The sequence below is a fragment of the Rhinolophus sinicus genome, chromosome 15 (assembly GCF_057876585.1).
Source record: "Rhinolophus sinicus isolate RSI-liver-muscle chromosome 15, RSI-T2T, whole genome shotgun sequence".
NCBI lineage: Eukaryota > Metazoa > Chordata > Mammalia > Chiroptera > Rhinolophidae > Rhinolophus > Rhinolophus sinicus.
This window is the reverse complement of record NC_142515.1, coordinates 25,800,219-25,823,008: the sequence shown is the minus strand read 5'-3', so window position 1 is coordinate 25,823,008 and position 22,790 is coordinate 25,800,219. Positions and strand designations below refer to the sequence as shown.

Genomic DNA, 22,790 nt, shown 5'->3' with positions numbered 1-22,790 from the left:
CTGCATTTCCCATTCCTTCCCTCCCCCACTCCCTGGCAATCACTAATCTGCTTTCCCTCTCTATGGATTTGTCTATTCTAGTCATTTTGTATAAAAGGAATCATACAATATGTGACATTTTATGACTGGCTTCTTGCACTTAACATAATGTTTTTGAGATTTATCCAAGTTGTAGCGTGAATCAGTACTTCATTTCTTTTTATGCTTGAGTAATGTTTTGTTGTGTGTATATATCACAATTTATTTATCCATTCGTATATTGATGGACATTTGGGTTTCCACATTCCGGCTGTTGTGGCTAGTGCTGTTATGACCATTTGTTACACAAGTATCTGCTTGAGTACCTGTTTTCAATTCTTTTGAGTATATACCTAGGAGTAGAGTCGCTGGGTCGTATGGGAATTTTATGTTTAACTTTTGAGAAACTGCCAAACTGTTTTCCGCAGCTGCTGTACCTCCCTTTAGTTTTAAGATTATGTTATTCTAAGTGTAAGGATACTACAACACCATAGAAAATTCAGAAATTTTTTATTGAGCAATTTTTAAAAGTTTTAAAGTAGTTTTAAAAATGATAACATTATATATGTTTAGTGTAACAATTCAAACAAAGCAATTTCTAGAAGAAAAAAGTCTTTCATCTGTTTCCCCACCCCCATCCTATACCTTTTCCAGTGGCTGGCCAGTGTTAACCCTTTGGTCTATTTCCTTCCAAATATTTTCTAGGCATTTATATGGTTTTTGAATTTTATTGTTTTACATAAACATGTCGTACTATCCATATTATTTTGCTTTGAAATCTTTCTATCCATTTCTTGTGAATTTTGATTGTTTCCGTGAATGTCTTGGAGCCAGGCTAAAGGTCCCTGGGAACTTCCGATCTGAGGTTGACTTTGTACTGTTTGAAAAAAGCCTCAGGTATGGACAAGGCTGCTCTTGGATGGCTAAGTAATGAATGCGTTGTGATTTTCCTTTTGTTATCTGCATTTATAATTTTTTAAAAATAAAATGAATATGAATTGCTTTTATGATAAGAAAAATAAAGTAGGGAAGATGGATTGAGGTCCTGAAGGCCCAGTGCACAGCTTGTACCTTAATTTAGCACTTACTTCATTCTCCTTGTTGCATAATGTGTTGTTTATGTGTTTGTCTCCCTTGAGGGCTGGCAGTGGCTTATTCTTCTGTTGCCCTCCCTACTCCTGCAGTGTGTGCCAGGCCCACAAATGGCTTCTCCAGGCTTGTGGCTGAGGCTGCAGAGGAGGAGGTGGGTTCCAAAGACGCCCATGTGCCCTCAGTTCAGGATCACAAAAGGACAAGCATCTTCTCAGGGGCCAGGCCCTGGCTGGCTGGTAATGCTCCCTGCGGGGGGGTATCTGGGTGTGTGTGTGGGTGGGAGGGCGGAGGGGGGAGTGAGCAGTTATTTATGTGGTCCCAGCCAGGGTGCCCGTGGTAGGCAGCACCCAGCTGAGGAAGTAATTAGAGTGCTGCCAGGAGCAGGAAGCAGGGAGAGGCTTGGAGGCTCCGGCTCCCTTTCCAGAGAGATATAAATAGCCAGGCTGTTGGCGGAGGTGGAGAGCAGTACACACAGGAGTAGAGGTGGGAGCAGCCAGCACCTAAGTGTGTGGGAGTGAGGTGGGGTTGGAGGGGGGACTGTCTTCTTGGGCTTGTCTGTCTGTCAGTCTGGTTTGGGAAGGTGCAGGGGAGTCGCACTGTCTGGCAAGGGGCTTGTGGTCTGTGCAGACAGGCTGCCTGGCCAGGCACTCCGCCCACTGGAGTTCTCCCACCTGTCCCCAGCAAGACGAGCCTGCCCACGCTCAGGATCCTGCGCGGGGCTCAGACCACTAGTGGGGGTATCACAACAACCCCGCAGACCCTGCTGGTCCTGGCTTCCTGCCTCGACCTTGCCACCAGGAGCTATGAAGGGTTGGGGTGGGATTCCGGAGCCCAGGATCTTTTGTAGCATTTCTGAGGGAATGGTCTCTGCTGGTGCTGGGCAACTCAACCTGACTCATCTGAAAACACTATATAAATAACCTGGAGGGGAACCCTGGGATGTCTGCCCCAGGGTCCCCCACACTCTGTGAGCAGATAGCAGGCACCAAGGACCCCAGGGCTTCCCAGACGTCAGGACAGAGCCACCCCACCTTGGGGCCAGGGATTCTGGGAGGGTCGTCCGTTTCTGGAGACTGGTGTGGTAGTGATTCTGGGCCCCTCAGGAGTGCTCCTCTCAGCTATGATGTCGTCAACACCCCTGCCTTCTGTGGGGTGATTGGGGGTTTCTGGTTGGGAAAACTGCGCCAGAATGGGCTAAACTTGCTGGGGGCCTCAGGACGGTCCCTTCCCCTCTCTGGGTCTCGGAACCCTCATTGGTTAAATGAGAACGTTGAGCTGGGTGAGTGATACAGTCCTGTCCAGTGGTTCCATTTTTTTCTTTCATCCACATTGTAGTGTGGATGAGTGCCTAGCCATTCCCGCAGTCACCACATGGGTATGTGCTGGGGGTGAGGGCCAGGAGGAGGAGCAGTGACCCACATCTGGAGCCCCGTGTGCTGCACAAGGAGAATCTCTCACTAGTCAGAGCCAGGTGGACACGGGAGCCTCCGGGCCAAGGGCAGTAGCTGAGAGGCCAGGGGTCTGAAGGGCAATGGGAAACGGTATGATTGTTGTTGCTGAAGATGCAGAGGCATTTGATGGTGTCACCACAGAAGGCTGGCTAGGACCTGGGAAGCTGATTTCAGCTTGGCATGTCTTCTTATTGCTAGAACATTTGTAACTTGTGCGGTAGTGAGCTCCCTGTCTCTGAATGAATGCTCTTCTGTAAAGATTCGGAGGAGGAAGGGATCCCTACCCAGTGAGAAGCTGTAGTTCAGTAGTTCCCAGCGTGGCAGGGCTTCAGCATCCCTGGAGGAGTTTGTCAAGAATATGGATCCCCAAGTCCCCCAACCTACTGGGAGGGGCTAGGAGTCTCTGGGCAGCACGGCCCCCGTGTTGGCCTCCAGCTCTGTGATTCTGTGGTGCTGACCTCAGAGGGCTGGGGCTGAGAGGATCCCAGCTTCCCCGACCCTAAATGTGTAGGTTTCGAGCACTTGGCAATGATGTGGTGACAATAGATGAAGATCAAACAACAGCCTCAGGAGACCATGAACATGAGGCTTAATCAGTTGACTTGGCAGCCGTCACAGAACCTGGACCAATGGCTTCCTTGGAGGCCATTGAAGAAACAGATGTCAGGCATCATGAATTGGGGGATTCCTGTGCTACAAGGGTTTTGGTATCTTTTGAGAGTAACAGAACCAGAGGGTCTCAACAAGACACTGCTCTGTCAGCTGCTCCAGTTCAAACTCTGCTCCAACGAGGGGGAGCCTGGTGCAGTAGGAAGAACATGGCCCCAGGCAAGTCTGCAGCTCTGGTCAGATCCCCTGCTCCTTCTCACTTACTGTGTGACTTTGAGCTAGTCCCTTACCCTCTCTGGGCCTCTTGTTTGTAAAATGAAGGAGTTGGACTTTCAAGTCCTCCCTGAGCAGTCAAGTTATAGTACCTGGAAAGACCTGAAGCCAGTATATTCACCTAGTTTCTGGCATCTAACACTGTTCTGACCTGTTTTGTTGCTGTGGCATCTCCCTTCTCCTTACTTTCCAAGAGAACCCTGCTTGTCCCTCCTGCCTTTAATTTCCTGGCATCTGCTGGAAGCGTGGCTGGCTTGGCCAATCAGGCAGGAAGGCCTGGCAGCAACGGAGCCGAAACAGTTGGCGGGGGAGGGAAGTAGTGAGCGTGTGGAAATAATCAGGCAGTGGGCACAGGCTAGGGACCACGCATGGCGGGGGCTCCAAGATGAGGGACCAGGGCTGGGGGGAGCCACCAGGAAGCTATGGCCTCTGCCTCAGAGCTAGGCCTGGGACCAGAAGGGGGATTCCGGATTAATTACTACAAAAGTCCCCAAGGAGTATGAGGCATCCCAAAAGCACAGTGGTGAAGTGTTAGTGTCCAGGACACTTCTAAAGACACTCCTGGATCAGGGACAGGGCCGAGCAAGGAAGCATTAGAGCCACCTCCGGAGGGTACGCCTAAGGCCAGGCACGGCACTTGTCATTTCCAGCTCTTACGAAACCCGTGAGAGGAGATGCCCTTTGCTGTGGGTTACAGATGACGACAGCAAGGCCCAGGTGACATACCGTGGTCACCTGCCAGTGAGAGGCAGATCAAGGTCGGAACTTGGGTTTGGCTGAGTCTAAAGTGCACAGGCCTCCCTCTATGTCACGCACTCCCTGTCAGGAGCGTCATTCTCCTAAACATGATGGCACTCATCGGTCCAAGATTCTGCATAAATCGATCTCAGGTCAGGGATATATTCGTGTAAGTGCACATGTATGAAAGAAATGTGAGTCGGCATAAAATTGCACTGGAGAACTTTGAAATATCCTAGGATAACCCAATACAGTGTCTGCAGGATTTGAACCTGAGGCTGACGTGGTGGCCAACTTGATTGTTGGGGAAACGGAGGTGAATCGGCACCAGCCCCTGGCCTTGACCTTGGTGCTCAGGAGGCCAGCTGCAGGATGGTTACAACGCCTCCTATTTCCGGGGAGGAAGGTGTGAGCCACCGTGCTGGAAGCAGTCAGAGATGACTCCCCCGCCCTCAAAAGAGGCAGAGCTCAAGTTGTCTCCTGAAAAGTGAGTTGGAATTCACATGGCAGTTCGGAGGTGAGAACAGAGTTCCAGGCAGCTGGAACAGCATATGAACAAAGCTCAGAAGCCTGGGTGCTTGGAGTAAGGGAAACTGGGAGTAGCTCTGTGGGGCTGGAGGATGGGTGCAGGTGAGAAGTCAGGGTGCGAGAGACAGGGCTGGATGGGTGAGCGGGGCCCGACAAGGGACAGGGGTGTCTGTGTGACTTTCGGACTTTGGCTGAGCCTGTTTCCTCAGAGGTAAGATGGGGAAAATAAGGCCCTTTCTTTGTACAGGGGTGTCGTGAGATTTAAATTAGGCAATGAAAATAGAATGGGTGGCACTGGGCCCAACACAGGTTTAATAACTGGTGTTGCTATTGTTGTTGGTGTGATGATGACGCTAATAGCAATAATAGCTGGGCTTCCCAGTTCTCCTCTGGTCTATTTTTAACACAGAGGCAAGAGTAAGTCTGTTAAAACATGTGGCAGATCATGCTCCTCCTCTGCTCATAAGCCTTAGGAGTTCCCCCAAACCAGTCTCTGTAATAGTCTTCCAGCCCCGACATGACCTGACCCTCCTCTAACCGCTCTCCCCATGTGTCCGATGCCGCTCCCCTTCCATCATTCCCTTCCAGCCACACTTTGCTATGCCTTGAACATGCCAGGTTACTCCTGCCTCAGGGCCTTTGCACTTGCTGTTTCTTTTTACTGGGATGCTTCTCCTCAGGTATCCACATGGCTGACTCCCTAGCCTCCTTCTGGTCTTCACGCAAATGTCACTGCCTTAGTAGGTCTTAGGCCAAGCTATCCCTCCTTCACGCCAGCACTCCGCCCCCCTTTCCCTCCTTTATATTTCTTCTCTGCATTGATCACCTTCTAACATACTATGTATTTATATAGCTTATTGCTTGTCACCCCCATTAGACTAGAAGCCCCATGAGGGCAGAGCTTTTTGTCTGTTTTGTGCTGTATCCCAGCACCTATCCCAGAAGGGGTGCTCCATAACATGTGTTGTTATTTTTACGTTATCATCTCTGGTGCATAGAGGGTAGCTTGTGCCCACCTTCCCCTGCTGGGTGTGGCCGGCCCGTGACCAAGGGCCTGCAAGCTCATCTTGCTTCTTGGGACAGGCATTTCTCCCATCCCTCCTGTCTCTTCAACAGGAGCCCAGGAGCTGCAGGCTTCCCACTTATTCCAAAACACAGCCCCCTCTGCTTGCTTCAGGGCTCCCTCCCTGTCAGGAAACTCAGTGAGTCTGGGTCAGGTGGATGGCTGGTAGCCTGTGTGCCCTCTCTTTCCAGAGGCAGTTTCCTGGCTCCCAAAGTAGCCCAGTGCCTGCATGGCCTGAGCTGGATTCTGGGAGCAGGGCCCCTGCTACAACCCTCCCACCCAATTGGATCCCCATTCTGAGGCCTCGCCAAAGCCTCCACGGCCTGTGCATCCCTGCTCTTTGTAGGTCACTGGGCTGAGTCCAGGCCTGGGATGAGGGCAGCACTCGTCACTCCACTGAGTCAGGGTCCTCTTCCTTCAGGAGCACCTCCTGGAGCCACCCTCAGGACTATATATGCCCTGTCAAAGGTCACACAGCTAGTAAGATGCTGAGCTGGGATTCAAACCTGGGTTTCTGACTCATCCCGTGCTCTCTCCACTGTGCCCCACAAACCGGGCCATGGACTGGAATCCAGCCCTCTCTGTGCAAGTAACCATTACACCACACTGCCATAATTACCTCTTCCTCTCACACCTGACCCCAGCCTTGTGGAATGAGGCCACCATGCTTGTAGAGTTCTCCTGGGCTTCACTTAAGATGGGCTTAAATGCCATTAGGAGATAGCACCCCACTCCTTCCATTAAGAAAGTGCTACCCAACCTCAAAGCTTTCACTGGGAAGAGGTAGTTCTTGCCAGTAAGCCTAAAATTCCCAGGGATTCATCTGATTCCATTGCACATATTACACCCTCTCGTGTCATCCGCTGTGCTGCTCCTCTCTTGGGGGGCTTCACACTGTTAGAGTCTTACATGCAATTATCCTGTTCCACTTAACTTGGCAAAGCCCGGAGTGTGGGTCTTTTCATCTGTTATAATTATTCCACTTCCCCTGTTCCTGCATTGTTTTTGATATTTCATCTCTGAGCATCCTCTAATTTCAGGGTATTTTTCTGGAATGGTGGTTGCCAAGAACCCAGTGACGCAGTCAGAAAAGATCTCATTCAGAGCAGATAGAGGAAGGAGGCTCCCCACTGGGCAGAGTTGTGCTCAGGCTGCCAATAACAGGACCATCTGGAGTGTCTTCTCTTTCCAAATACCCAGGCTGCCCAGATACCAGTCTGAAGGCAGAGAAGGTTTACCAAACACTCTCCTAGGTATAGAGGATGGACAGAGCCCTCTCTGAGCAGGAAGTGGGTTTAAATGTATCTTCATATCTCCCCTCTCAGCCTCCTCTCACCACCCTGGTCCGGATTTTTATTCAGTCAACAAACATTTATTAAGCACCTGCTACAGGTCAGACCTAGACTAAGCATATCGTCCCCGTCCTAAAGGAGTTTATGTTCTAGTGCATGGGAGAGACAAAAAACAAGCAAAGCAATAGGTGGATGTGAACAGGTGAAGCACGCGGCACCAAAGTCAGAGTCCAGGCAGGAGAATAAGAGGAGCCACCTGGAGTGAGTGGCTCAGGAGTGCCTCTGAGGAGTGGCATTAAAGCTGAGACCTGAAGGCGTGAGGACCCTGTCAGGGAAAGCTGTGGGGAGGCAGATTTCTGGAAGAAGGGATAAGATGTGCAAAGTTCTGGGCAGGAGACACCCAGAGGAAGGATGGCGTGAGCTGAGGTTGGCGGGGGAGGCAGAGCAGACCTGGAGGAGTTTATGCATTGTTGCAAGTGTCTGGCTTTCCCACAGGCTCACTGTGTGACCCGAGCAAGTTACTTAACTTAGTTAAGGCTCTGTTTTCTCTGTGGTGGTATGGGGGTCGTAATTCTGCCTTCAGAACCTTGTCAGGAGGCTTCGATGAGATCTGGGGGAAACACAGGGCAAACCTTCCGTAATATAGGGAGCAGTTCTTATTATTCTTATTTTCATCCCTAGTTCCTCAAGGAAAAACGTCTCATACCTTCTCTCTCTCTCCATCCTACCTCTGTCCTCAATCCCTCCCTCTCCCAAACGTGGGGCTCTCCCAATTCCAACTGACATCCAGATAGAACTGGTCAGACTCAGCCATAACAAGCCGGTTTGGAGCTCTGCAGGCTCCAAACAGTGACACGATGGGAGGAGCTTCTGCCCTCACTGTGGGCTGGCACGTGGGCCTTCATCTCGCCTTGATTCTCTCTTCTTGCTTATCTTTAAATTGTTTTAATTAATTATTCAGCAGCTTTGAAAGTAATATTTCTGGAATATGTGTAAAGTAAAAAGAATAAGAACACACTGAACACCTGTGTACTCCCCACTCGATAAGAATAAGAACGGTGCCTTCTGTTTTGAGTCTCCTGTGTACTGGTCCCTTCTTTTCCCTAGAGCTACCCACTTTAAATTTGTATATATAGGTATATATTTGCTTTTCTTAATAGTTTGCCATTTATGTTTATATACTTAAGTAACATTGTTTTAGTTTTTGTATGTTTTGGATTTTTTTTTTTTTTTTTTTAGACTTTTATTGGGGAAGGGGAATAGGACTTTATTGGGGAACAGTGTGTACTTCCAGGCCCTTTTTCCAAGTCAAGTTGTTGTCCTTTCAGTCTTAGTTGTGGAGGGTGCAGCTCAGCTCCAGGTCCACTTGCCGTTGCTAGTTGCAGGGGGTGCAGCCCACCATCCTTTGCGGGAGTCGAGGAGTTGAACTGGCAACCTTGTGGTTGAGAGAGAGCCCACTGGCCCATGTGGGAATCGAACTGGCAGCCTTCAGAGTTAGGAGCACGGAGCTCTAACCGCCTGAGCCACTGGGCTGGCCCTCGAATTTTGTATGAATGGAACCATACTATATATATTCTTCTGCCATTTGCCTCTTTAATGCAACATTATTTTTCTGAAATTTGTGCATATTTTTACTGCTGTATAGTATTCCTTTGTAAGAATAGATCTTGATTTAGTTATTCTTTCTCCAGTCTAAGAATAGTTGGGTTGTTTTCAGTGTTTTTTCTTTTACGAACAGTGCTGCTATGAGCATTCCTGTTCATAACTGAACACCCCCCCCGGAACGGTGTAATCCAGCAGTGGAATTGCTGGGAGGGTATGGGATCAGGCTGATTGTTTCCCAAGCAGCTGTGCCTGCTGCTACTCCCATCCTCAGTACAGAAGTCGTGTGGCTGCACAGCCTGCCCAGCGCCTGCTTTGTAAGTCATTGTAAGTTTTTCTGATCTAAAAGGTGGCATCTCACTGTGTTCCTTCTTGATTTTCTAGTGTATTCCCCAAAGCAGACATTTTTGGCTTTGCTAAGGCTGAGGTTAATTACTCTTTCCTCTTCAGAATCTCTTTTCATGCCACCTGTACCCTTTTTGTCTGTGGCACAGAAGGATACAACCTTCCCCTTCTCTCAAACCTGGTCCTTTTCTTCCTCCTTTATGACCCCACTCTTTCCCTGCCTTTTTTTTTTTTTTTAATCTTCTTCAGTATCCCTCTATCTATGATTTCCAGATTTTGTAAATGAGTTGTGCTGGCAGAAAATGTTGGTCACATACACAATCTCTGACTATTTTCAACCTCTTCTTCCTTGGCTCCCTCGTTCTATAGAATCTGAAAATGCTAAATACTTTCCTGGCTTCCCTTGCAGCTAGAAGTGGCCATGTTCTGGCTAATGAGATATAAGAGGAAGTCTGCTAGGAGGCTTCTAGGAGATCTTCTTGAAGATTTCTCTTGTTAAGAAAAGGAAGTAAGCTCTCTCCCTTCCTTCTTGCCATGGATGTTTATATATGAAAATAGGATGTGTGGAGCTGTAGCAGCCGTCTTGAAACTATGAGGCAATAAGTCTGAGCATGAGAAACAAATGTGTTTAGGATGTTGTAGAGAAAGGATGGAAAAAGTCTGGCTTCTTAGGAACATGGCTGACCCATCGATCTAATCATGGACTCCCACACTCCAGGCTTTTAGTTATGTTAATTAAATGTATCTTGATCAAATCATGTTAATAGGATAACTTTTTGCAGCCCAAACATCTGATTGATAGGTATGTTTTTGTGTGAATTTTTCTCTCTTGCTTTTTTTCTGTTATTCTATTCAGTAGCTTCTTTTGTACTCCTCAAATTGTACTCTGTAAAGATTCAGTAATGTAATTCCTGCCACTCCAGCTGCTCTTGAACTTTCAATAATGCTTGACTCTGTTCACCCACCTTTCCAGAGGGCGTTGCCTCCTTGGGATTCTGTGATGAATACCCCAGGGTCCTAGGTCTCCATCTGCCGTCCTCTCTTCTTGAAATGACTTCTTCTCACCATGAGCTGCCCTTGCTGAACACCTGCTACAGACTAGTAGTCAAACTTGGCTCTTTCTAGGGGGTCATTTTATTTACTGCTTACAAAAATCCTTCAACTTAGGTATTACTATCATCCCCACTTTACAGATGTGGAAGCTAGGCTCCACGAGGTTAATCAGTTGCTCAAGGCCACTCAGTTAGTAAGTGACACAGCCAGACTTGATCCCAGGTATCTTTGACTTCAATCGCACCATCTTGCCCAAGGCTAAATAGTTGGTCCTTTTCTCATAGCTCTTTTGGGAGAGGGCTCTCGAGGTCAAGGGACCCATTCTTATGGCACCTACTATTACTTTTCTAGAGAGACCTCCCAAGTCTTAACTTACAGTCTTGCACTGTCCCCTTAGTCCAAAAAAAGAATCACTGAAGCTTCTCCTATCCGTTACATTTGGCATGTATAGAGTTACTGAATCTGCCTTTGTGCTTTCTAACCATGACATCTCCCAGCCACGGAGATGGATGGACAGTCCTGCACCCTCTTTGTCTACCCCTCCCTTCTTCACCTCATGTGCTCAGTCAGAAGCAGCAGCCTGTAGCGACTCCATCCATGTTTCTTGAGTCTGGCCCTTCACCCTCATTCCTAGGCAGTGACCCATGTGCCTCCCACTCACACCATCTGGTCTAGCACAAGAGCTTCCTTCCTGTTCTTCCTGCTTTAGCTCCTCTCCTCTAAGCCATCCCTGAAGTGCTCCCAGGTGACCGGTTCCAGTACATTGCTTTCCTTATGCCCTCACTGTTTTGGCTCTGTCACAGGCTCCCATTGCCTCACTTTAATGGCTTTTTATTATCTGGCTCCAGCCTGGTTTCTCTATGGAATAGTTCAAATCAGCCAGAATGGTTTGCTGTTTCAGAGATATCTTTCCCTTCCTTAACTTCCAGCTGCCCGTTTGCCCAACCTTGCCTGTCCTCCTCCTCTAAGTTTCAAACACCTCATCTTTCAGAAATCTCCTGTTGTCCCTTGGGCCAGGGGAAGACTCCAGTCACCAGACCACTGGGACCTCTCCCTCCTTAGCTTTCCCATAGCATTCATTGTCTCTATGGGTCACTGGGGCATCTGTCAGTTGCTCACTGTGTCATGGTGTCACAGTGGCTTCCTGAATAAGACTGTAAAGTCCTTTATATTTGGAACCATGCCTCTCCTTGACTGAGGCTCAAGGTTGGAACAAAGACTGAACGAAGACATTCCCTTTCCTGGAAGTCAACACACCTTCCTGTACAAATATTGATTGAGCACCTACTATGTCCCAGGTACTATTCTGAGCACTAGGAATGCAGTTGAGGAGACAAAGTTCTTGTCTTCAAGTGGCTCATGGTCTAATAGGGAAGACAGACAATTAAATTTTAGAAAGTATGATTGTTTGGCGGGGCAAGTATAGGGTGCTCGTAATAGCAGCACCTAACTATAGCTAAAGTGCCAGGGAAGGCTTCCCCAAGGAAGTAAATTTTATTTCATAATTTTACAAGTCTCAGATTTCTATTATAGTTTCAACAAAGCATCACATTTTAATAAATATAATCAGAACAAACGAAATGTAGGGGAAAAAAAATAAAAACTGTACTTACTCAAGGAAATAAACTTTTAATTGGGATCTGAAGAGATTTATCCAAGTGACAAGGAGAGAAAGAGCATCCCAGGCAGAGCATATATGAAGGAAGGCTCAAAAATGATACACAGCATGGCACACTTGAGGGACTGGAAAGCAGAAGTCCAGTCTGGCTGTGGCTGGCCTGGAGGGTGTGAAGGAGAGAAGTGGGGAGAAGGGACTGGGAGCGATAGGCAGGGGCCAGGTGGGCTGGACCCAGGAGAAAGAGGAGCCCAGGGTGTCATGTCCTTGGTGAAGAGAGGTTGATACGTTTTAGCTAAGGAAGCCATAGATACAGAGAAACATCAGGGGGCCCAGAAGGAGGAGTCGTTGACATGGAGGCAGGGAATGGAGAAGGGGCTGGCAGAACTCTGAAGATGATGAAAACATTCCAATCACTGAACGTTGCCCTGTGACCTGGCCAATGGGCAGGAATTCCAAAAGCTCTATAGGAGTTTACCACGCAAAGCACGGTAAGATAAAAGCCATGAGACGTGCCTATAAAGTTGTGTTGGGAGCGGGGTGGTTCCAGAAAGACTTCCTGGGACTGATGGGCTTTGAGATGCACCTGGAAGGTGGGATTCATAGTGCTGAATTTTCTCCTTCCCACCAGTACCCAGTGCTCAGCCCTTGGCTAACGGCCTCTAGCTCTGGGGCCCATGGTGGCTGTTACCCCTGGAGGAGGCACCCTGCTGCCTCTCCTTCCACAGCAGGAGCTGTCTTTGGGAGATTGGCGTTCACACAGGCCACCTCCTCAACATTCGTTTCCTACCCAGCCTCCACCAACTTAAGCAAATAGCTGCTTTCTTTCCAATGCAATTGGACCAACATGCAAAGTCAGTAAGTGGGTCTGAACTGAGGTCTTTATCTATTATAGCACCTCCCCCATCATCCAGAAGAACTTTGAATCCACCAAATAAAATTTTCATTTATATTCATTCCTTCTCACAGAACAGTGTAATGACTGGTTCTAACACAATCTCAAAGAAACCTGCTTATTTCTCTCCCTTTTCCAGAGAAGTTGGTCTTAAATAATTCAACAAATACTTATTGAACCAGACATTATTCTAGGCATTTGCAATACCAGGGAACATAACAAAGATCCCTGCCCAAGTTTACAATTTAGCAGACAAAATAAGCAGAAGGATAAATAAGTAAGTGATATTGTTGCTAGAAAATGTGGTGTCTGCTACAGAAAAGAAACAAGAAGGGAAGCTGAATAGAGAAGTCCCCTGAGCCAGCCTACCTTAGTAGGAAGGAGCACGGGGAGACTGAGAGAGAAGGAAGAGATAGGACACGCCTTCTGTTTTTCCCTGTAAGACCTTCTCCCTAGTTGGAACTTTAAACTAATTGCATGTATTTGACAACATTCAGATAGTGCTGTAACTATATCAGGAGGTGAGGGTGGCAGGGTGAGCTAAGGCCTCTGTCACTGTGGAAAACAGGGCAAGGTTTCTAAAGTTAAATCAAGAAGCAGAACTACAGGAATAACCATTTAGCAATGTACAGAAAACTATCGGAAGAATTTAAATCAGATATGGCCCAAAGAGTGAAAAGTCATTTCTTCTAGGGGAAAAATGACTGAAGCTATGAAGGCATAGGATAGAATAGGCAGGGGACTCTTGCCTTTTATTATAAGCCTTTTAGTATGTTTGGATTTTCAAAATCATAAGCATGTGTTACTTTGATGATTGAAAAAAAACACATTCTACTGAGCCCTAGGTGGCCCATGAAGGCGTGTCGTAGGGGCTTCTGTAAGGAGTAAGAGGGTGGTAGAATAGGTAAGTTCTGCCTCCCTTCATCCAAGTCCACTTCTGTATTTGTTTTATATATCTGACTTTCATGAAAGATTTTGTTTGAATAAAAGTTTTTGCAGCTGAAATTGGTTTGAACTCCATGATCCCTTTTGGCTCTCATAATTAACGATGCTTTATAAGCACCTATTACCCTTTGTGCTCATTCCTGTTTGCTTTCTCAGAGAACTTCCATCATTTAGCCAGAAGTCTTGCAGTCTTCCCCCAGTTGGCTATGGTTTGAAGTGATTGGTGAGTTTGTTGCCAGTTTTCTTGGTATGGAAGTGCGACCCTGCAGTCAATTATTTGATGATTGCTACTCCAGAGTGCCACTGAAGTCACTGTTAGAACAGAGGCGTGTGCCCGTGGGGATTCTGCTGGCCTCTAGCACAGTGGCTGATGTCATCCCTGTAGCTGCACTTTCTCCTGGGGTAGCTGTGAATTATAGAAACTTGCCTCCCACTCCACTTCCTCTAGGAGAGAGAGAGAGAGAAAGAGGAGAGAAGAGAGATGAAAAGAGACTATGAATGACGTTAAGAAAGGGAGGCGACCTCTCATTAGCTTAGTCACCTCTTAGAGACTCCATTTCCAGACATGTGTCATGGTCTGCCGGCTCTGGTACTATTCTTAGGGCGGATCCCCCTCCATTCATGTTTCTGAGGCCTTCGCAATCATCCCTGTTGCTGTCCGGCAGCTGCTTTCTTGAGTTTGAGGTTCCAGAGGCTCTGCGTTTCCAGGCAACTTTCATGCCTTCTTGGCTTTGCACACCTGTCCCTTTATCTGCTGTTTGGGGATATGACACTAGTACTTGAAGTCCAAGCTCAAATGTCATGTAGTTTTAAAGCCTTTTCTGGACCCCAACTCTGAGGCAACTACCTCCCCCATAGCCCTTATCAGAGCCTGAGCAGCACTTGATTGCATTTTGGTGTTCTTGGGGGTTTGGAAATATCCCATGGTCATCTTTCTGTCTGGCATACAGTAGGTGTTCAATAACTGCTCACACAGCTAAATGAAGCATATTTGGTCATCTTTTCTGTGCTTTAGGAAATCTTGCTGGGCCTGAAAGAGATTTCACTGTGGGAAGATCTCCAGCACGGCACCTCCATAAATCTTTTCCTGTTTTCTTCTTGAAAAACCAGATTCAGAAGAGTCAGGTAACCTCTAGAGAAAGCTTCCCATGCCTGGAGGGATCCTATCTGGGGAGGGAGGATTATTGCCACCATTTTATAGATCAGAGAACTGAGGCTCAGAGAGATTGAGACTTGCTGTTGATCACATAGTAAATAGCAGAGCAAGAGGTTGAAACCTATGTCACCTGACTCCAGGGACAGTGTTTCCTACCACACGCTTCCTCGGAGTCCTGCAGTTGCCCGCAGAAGACACCGTTTAACTTTCCAGACCACAGTCTCCCACTCATGCAATTGTTTTCCTTCTAGACCCAAGTGCTGCGAATGTCCCTGTCACCCCTGCTTTTTCTTCATTTCTTTGATATTTGCTAGCCTTTTCCCTGTCTCCTCTGCAGTTTGTAGTTCATTTTTCTCTCCTATCATTCCAGATATCATGATTTCCAAATATTTCAACTGGTTTATTTTCCTGTGGTCTTTCCTTTTTTTTGGGTGGGGGGAGACTTTCCAGTGCAACTGTAGATTGGAGGGTGATAACAGTGAATTCATTAGTGGATCTTTGATGTTATTTTGTGGGCGAACTCATTCATTTATGACAAAAACATCAAACAGCTACGCTCTTGCAGAGCATGGGTTGGCCCCAAGGCAGGTGGGTAATAGCCATTAGTTAGATTAAATCTCAGCGTCTCCTCTTGCGTCAAGAGTTCAAGTCCCAGTGACTGGAGTGTGGGAACATTCCATCCTGTAGGATCCCGTCACAGCCTTGAGTCAGCACAATATGAAGCTCTCCCCACTTGAACGTGGATCTTTCCCCCTGGCCTCCACTTTGATGCCTGCAAGCCTTGAGGTCTGTTGAGATTGTTATAATAACCCTGGAGGCAACATAGCGATAAAAGACTAAGGCTGTTAAAGGCTCTCCAGTCAGAGAAGCTGGATATTAAAAGGGATCATTCATACTTACGTGGATGATCTCAAGTTTCTCTCTAGAGTCCTAATCTTGTAATTTCAATGGGCTGGAGAACTCTCTTTGGGCTTCATGGGAAAGCGCCAGCACCATGTTTGGCCATAGCAAGCTCTCCATACATAGTGGCTGAATGAACTTGTGATGAAACGTGATGATGCATGAAATCTCTGGCTAGTTGAAGTGCAGTAAGGAGCAGAGCTCAGGTCTTTGCTTATACTACAAAATCTCCTAACTTACATGTGTGGTCATTTACTCTGCTTCTTCCGTGGTATCTGTGGTGGAAAATTCTCCGTGCTCCTCTCCAAAGCCATCCCCTCCATGTGTGCTCTAGATACCACTCTCTGCTGACCAATTAAGGGCTTGCTTCTGCAATTAATCCCATCTTTTCTGAGCCATCAATGTTTCCCTCTCTGCTTGATTACTCCTATGAGCACACAAACGAGGCCTGATGTCTCCCATCTTAAAAGATCCTCTCTTGCTCCTAATTTGCCCTCAAGCCGCCATGCTACTCTTTGCTCCCCCTTTACAGCAAAATGCCTCTGAACAGCTGTCTATACTCTCAGTATCTCTGCTTCCTCTCCTCCATTCTAACTCTTGAACCCACTGTAATCAAGATCTCATCCCCACACTCCACTAAAACAGCTCTTATCAAGGTCACCAGTGACCTTGTTGCTGCTGTGTGTGAAAAAGGGGCCACATACTAAATCTGACAAGCTTAGGGGAGGCTCCCATGGTGGGCATTACAAACCCAGAGGCCGAAAGTAATTACATAGGATGGTGTGAATGTAAAAATCCCTAAAAACGATCACGATGGATAGTCACATCCTAGGCCTGTAGCTTCCTTAAATATCTTTGTGCAGCTCAGATACCTTTGAAATGTCAGAGTAATTTTCTTTTCCAGACCCCTCAAAGGCACAACTGCCGAGACCACATTATCTTGTTGCCCACATACCATCTCCATGTACTGTAAATATTAACTATCCTGTACCCACCAATGTAAAGGAAGTATGTGTCTCCATTTTGCTTTTTATCCAATCACAGAGATTTCCCTGCTTTGCTTTCTCCCACCTCCCTAATCTATCACCAATGAATTTCATGTAACCTTCGTTACGACTCCTCCTTTGATTCTAATGTATAAAATAAGCTGCAAAACTGCCATTATCTGGAGCATTTTCTCAATCTGTTGAGCTTTTGCTTCCCAGTAGTTATCATTAGTTTGGCTCAAACTCTTACAAGACTTTTTGTTAGGCTGGATATTCTTTTGTTGACACTGCCAAGTTCAGTGGTCATTTCTCTGTCCTCATCTTATTCTACATGTGAGCAGCACCGAGCTCAGCTGGTAAGGCTCTGTTACCAGGTTTCTTGCTTGGCTCCAGGACACCACTCTCTCTTGGGTCTCCTCCTGCTTCACTGGTTACTCCTTTCAGTCTCCTTTTGTCTTCCCAACCTGCAAGTAACAAAGTGCGCAGAATCAGTTCTTGGACAATTTTTCTAGCTATACCCACTCCGTAGATGATCTCATCGAGTCCCATGGTTTTAAATATCATTCACATGCTGATGACTCCTGAAGTTATATTTCCAACCCTCTACCTCTCCCCTGAATCTGAACTACCTACTCTACTTAGATGCATATCAAGCTTCAAACCTACAGCAACTAAAAACATCCAAAGCTCTGTATTCTCCATCCCTACTCATCCCTTAGTCTTCCCTGCTCAGTAAATGGCAACTCCTTCTTCCAGTGGCTCAGATTTCACAACTTGGAGTCACCTCTGATTCTATTTCATACCATACCCCCAATCTATCCACAGCTCCTGTTGGCATTACCATCAAACTATATCTAGGGTCTGGCCACTTTCCATCACCTCCACTACTCCTGCTCTAGTCTAAGCCACTACCATGTCTTGCCCAGACTACTCTAATGACCTCTTTATTTGTCTTATTTCTTCTATCCTTGCATTCCCCAATCCTAGCATCCAGAATAATCTTTTAAAAACTGCAATTAGATAATGCCACACCCCTACTTTAAATCATCTCACTTGCTGAATGGAATCCAAAGTCCTTATTAGGGGCTGCAAACACGTTAGGACCTGGCTTCTGCTGTCTCTGTGATCTCACTCCCTTCTCTCTTCCCCTGGCCCGCTCCAGTCTAGTTACCAGTCTCCCTGCTATTCTTTGAACATGCTAAACTCAGTCCTGCTTCAGGGCCCTTGTACTCTGTCCTTTAATTCTTGTCACTCTTCCCTCTGGTATCTGAATGTTGAGTTCTCTCACTTCTTTCAGGCCTCTTTTCAAACTTCACTTTATCCAAAAGGCTTTCCCTGACTGTTCTTTCTAAAATACCATCACACACACACACTCTCTCTCATTACCATAGTTTACTTTTCGCCCTAGGAATGATCATACTTTGACATATTCTATACTATTTGCCAAACTGTTATTGATGGTTACCCCCATCAATACAGAGGGTGCCAAAAAATGTATACACATTTTAAGAAAGGAAAAAGCTGTATTAAAATTGTAATACTCAATATATACCGATAACAAAAGATGAATGCAAATCACATTTGACTTCTGCAATTGCAAGAGGTGCTCAAAGTGGTTACCATCAGCATAATTTTAATACAGTTTTTTTTCCTTTCTTAAAATGTGTGTATATATATTTTTGGCACATACATAAGTATGTAAGTTCAATAAGAACAGAATCTTTATACATTTAGTCATTGCTGTATCCCAAGCTCCTAGAAGAGTGCCTGATACATAGTACTTGTTCAACAAATATACATTGAATGAATGGATTTGTTAAACAAACTTACCCAGGTCTCTTGTCATCGGGTGAAGAGTGTGGTTTCCAGATGGTTGTCCAATTAATATGATCAAAATCCAGTGTGAGGAACCGGGAGAGGTGTACATAGAGATCATTGGATTATGTATTTACTTATTACCAGTGAACCACCATGGGATACACAGTTCTTTTCAGTGTGCTCCTTGATGCCAAATCATTTGTTAAACTCTAAGGTAGAACAAAACATCTGCCTTGAACTACTTTGGCATGTCATATATTCTCGGGGACTCAATGTGTTCATCTGGGAATACGCAACATGAGAAGCGGTTACTGCTCTGCTAGTTTATGGTCTAGCAGATGCCGGAGGGAGGCAGTACAGTCAGGAAGATCAACCACACAGGCCCTGGGTTTTGACGGCCTGTGTTTGACTCCTGCCTCCGTTCCTCTTCGCATGCCACATGACCTTGGGCAACTTGCTCAGCTTCCTCCTTTGTAAAGTGGGAATAATAAAAGTACATAGTAGATGGTTTGGCACATAGTAAGTGCTCAATCAATGTTAGCTATTAAAAATGAAAGGTTCTAGGGGCAAGTTCTGAGGGGTCATTGCTATTAATGTGTTTTACAGGCAATAACCTATCCTAGAATATTAGATGATATGAAATCTTTAAAGGTGTGATAATAATATTGTGATTAGGTAGGAGAATGTCCTTATTCTTAGGCAATGCATGATGAAGTATTTCAGAATAAAGTCTCACAATATCTATCACTTACTTTCTAGTAATTTAGCCAAATCTATCTCTGTGTTCTATATCTTATCTACCAAGCAAATATGGCAAAATGTTAACAAATGTTGAAGCTAGGTGGGCAGTATAGTTGTGTTATTCTTTCAACTTTTCTGTATGTTTAAAAATTTCAAAATAAAAGGTTGAAGGGAAAAAAAAAATGAAGACAGGGCTCTAGAAATAGTCTAGTGAAGTCCAACACTCATTTTACAGAAAGAAGCTCAGATGTGAAGCATTTGCTTCAGGTCATACAGCCAGCAAAGTCTGAGTCAGAGCCCAGGTTCCTGGCTGCCCACCTCTCCCTTTGTGTAGGTTGCTGTTTTTGACCCTAAGGCAGCAGTGAGGGGCTGAGGGACACACCCAGCTTCCCCTCAAAGAGAACAAGGGATATTATGGATGTGTAAAAAGGCACCTGTGTTGATGTTTCCTTTTTGTTTATTAAGCAAATAGATAAGTGATCTGGTAAGAAGGCGTGATGTGGAAAATGTGGAGGCAGCACCCGGGCCAGACCTGTCATCCTTAGAGAGTGGGCATACCAGTTTGGCACCATCTGCTTGTGGTTTTTGAGTGGTGCTGTGTGTGTAAACTCTGGGATTTCAGAGGAGCGAGGAAAGAGGGGTGGGGCCAGGGCCAGGAAGAGCAGCAAGAAGAGACTGGCTTCAATCCTGGAACTTCCTGAAAGAAGGGACCCTAGGGTATCCTGGGGATGAAATGCGGGCGTATTTAAAGAAAGGACACGATTCTCTGCGGTCTGCAGCTTCCTCCTCTAGCTAACAGGTTTCAAGGCAGTGAAAAGGAGAGAGGTAGAAGAGGGAACGTCCATGCAAGCCTGGGGAGGAGGGCACAGAGAAGAAACAGGAGAGGAAGAAGAAAAAAATATACGGAAGAGGCAGCCTGGGCCACCGTGGGGGAGGGGTGTAGGAAAGGTAAACAGGCCGCAGCCCGGGTCCTGTGAGCGAGTTGAGGACCCTCAGCCTCTGCCGGCTGGATTGTCTTGCCCCAGAACCGTCCTGCCGTCCTATCCTCGTTCTGTCAGTCCCCGGAGGCGGCTGCAGCGAGAGCGAGAGCTCCAGGCACTCTTACTAGGGGGAAGGGCAGGCAGGAGAGGCGGGGCCTCCAGGCGGGGCGGGAGCGGAGCCTCCGGCCGCGGGAGGAGATCCTCTCAGGCGGGCGGGCGGGCTGGCGGGCGGGCGCCGGAGTCTGGGGGCCGCCGCTTCCCCCTCCGGTCCGCGGAGGCGCCTGGCCCCTCCTCCCCCGCCGCCCCCACCCCTGCCGCCGCTGTCAAATTTAAACTCGGCCGTTGCAGGAGCAGTGGCAGCCGGCGATCCCGCGGCGAAGAGCCTCGGGCGCGGCCTCGCCTGGACCGCATCAGCACCGCGGACAGCACAGCCGCCGTCCCTAGGACCTAGGCGCGGAGGACCCCCCTGCCTACCCGCGCCCAGGCCCGCGACGTCCGCATCAGCACCGCGGACAGCGCCCGAGCCCCATCTTGTCGCCGCCAGCCCACCTACCCCCCGAGTCAGCACCGTGGACAGCCCCCCCTCGACTGGCCCCTCCGCAGGCTCGGAGCGCTCAGCGCCCCCGGAACATGGCCACCGAGGTAGGGGGCGAGCACCCGGCCCTCAGGCAGTGCCCGACTGCTGAGGGAACAGATCCCCGCTAGGGGCGTACTGGGCGGGAAAGGAAATCGGGGTGGGGGGACGAGGGGGGAGGGGTAGGGTGGGATGAGGTGGTTTCCTGGGTAGGGTCCTGCGGGAAGGGGTGGAAATCCGAGTGGAAGGGTGGAAGAGAGAGGCTTCTCAAAAGAGCCATCTCATCCCGGGCGTGTCAATCTTCCCTATCTAAGTCCTGAAGCTGTCCGTGCCACTTGTTGGCACTAGCGCAAGGGTTGCTCCGGGGCCTCGGCTGGGGTTTCCCCTCCCCCTGGACCGCCAATCCTGAAACCTCGTCCCTACAGGGTCAGAAATGAGCCTTCGCCTGTTTTAGGAGAGGGAATGCGGCTGGCTGCTGTTGCTGTGTGGTGCAGCCATCCAGCTTCTGAGCCCAGAAACCTGGCAAAGGGATGACAGACCTCCCACTACAGCAGCATTTCCTTCGGGGGGTCGGAGGAGGACAAGGAATCCTCAGGCCCAAACCCCAAATGGTTGGGTTGTAATGAGCTGCCTGCACCAAGCCCCACGTTTGCATGTCACCCTTTCTTGCTTATTCAGCCCATTCGAGTTTCCTATACCAGGGTGTCCACATTTCTCCTGTTTTTGATGGGAAGGGCTTCCTTTTTCAGGGCGTGCCTCTAGATGTGTCACCTTCAAGGGACTTGAAAGCTGAACCAAGGGACCTGTTGGTGGAAGGCAGAATCTATGTGCAATGCTTAAGAGATCGGGGCTACCTCCTCTACTCCCTCATTACATGAGGGAAACAGAGCTCTTTATGTTCCCACTTAATAAGTGGTAAAGGTAACACGTGGAGAAGGGGAGGATCCATTTGATACTCACATAGCGTGTCAGCAGTAGAGCTGAAAGTTTCTTTGAATTTGTAGAGCGGAACCCAGGGCACCAGTGTCTTTTGGTTCTGACGTTGACTTCTTTTGTGGTGTTTCCCCATTTCCAGCCCAGCTGGAACCCAAGCTACGCGGGCAGCAGAGGCTTTTGAATGATTCTATATAGTGCCTCTGGGCATCCTGGCAAACAGCATGACATCAATACTAAATGTTATTGTTGTTTTTCTGCTGTTGTCACCACCACAGAGCAAGGTGCTGTTGCTTGGCATCACTCAGCTTTCTGACAAGGCACAGGGTTAGCTGGGAGAGCTTGCCCCCTGTCCCCTGTGAGAGGACAAGCCCTGAGCAGACTCGTGCAGCTTGGTTTCTAGCGTGGAGGGATGCAGAGTGCTCAGAAAGTGTCAAAGACACAGCAAAGAGCAGGAAGAACAAAAGAAAAATGGCCAAGGAGCTGGTCACCTCCCAGACAGGGCTTCCAGACTGCAGCAGAGGCTGCTGGTGTTCGGCAGGAAGGGGAAACTTCAGCCACATGGGCAGAGTTGGGCTCGCAGTGTGGGCAGAGAAGGTGGCCATATTGTGATGTGATCTGACAGACTCCAAGAGGCCCACCTATCCCAGCATAGCTCCCTCTCAGGTCTGCTGTGGTTCCCAGGTTCCAACCAGTAGGCCCACATCTCCAGGTTAAGGCAGTGTTTCCAGGAGGCTGCATGTGTGACTCTCCCCGGGAGAGGCTCTCCTCATAACACTTCTGTGAATCTAGCACTTAACTGTGTACAAAGCACTATCACATGCGTGATTTCCTTTGAGCCTTAGAGCAGCCCTGTGAAGTGGGCAAGGATGGTGTTATTATCCTCAATTAATAAAAACAACTGAGGCTCAGAAGTTTGCCTGAGCCCTGTGACAGAGCCAAGGAAGGCATCATTATCTCATTTACAGATGATGCAACTGGAGTGCTGAGACTTATCCAAGAAAATATGGCTAAAAAGTGGCAAGTCTAGTACTAGAACTTGAGTCTTCTGCCTCTCTGGCCAGTGACTTTTCTGCTGCTTCCAGGTGTATCAATTAGTCAATAGTATTGCCCAATAGATAGGAGAGCACTAGGGGTCTTGACATGAGGCTTTGATGGGGAAGAGGTGCAAAGGAGTTCAGGA

The 22,790-nt window shown here is 47.7% G+C and overlaps 1 protein-coding gene across 10 annotated transcripts in view; it reads left to right on the top strand.

Annotated features, from left to right (window-relative positions):
• The first annotated feature begins 1,188 nt into the window (after positions 1-1,188).
• Positions 1,189-22,790, top strand: part of GOLGA7B (golgin A7 family member B) — a 32,468-nt gene continuing 10,866 nt past the window's right edge. The window contains exons 1-3 of one of the 10 annotated variants that reach the window (XM_074339254.2): positions 1,189-1,346; positions 4,445-4,668; positions 20,449-20,742. In XM_074339254.2, the coding sequence (XP_074195355.1) occupies positions 20,731-20,742 (12 nt within the window). In that variant the 5' untranslated portion in view covers positions 1,189-1,346; positions 4,445-4,668; positions 20,449-20,730. Of the gene's footprint in view, positions 1,347-1,453; positions 1,594-4,226; positions 4,669-14,534; positions 14,645-20,052; positions 20,069-20,305; positions 20,743-22,790 lie in introns of those variants that run through there. The other 9 variants (XM_074339253.2, XM_074339251.2, XR_012498473.2 and 6 more) reach the window with 9 other exon arrangements.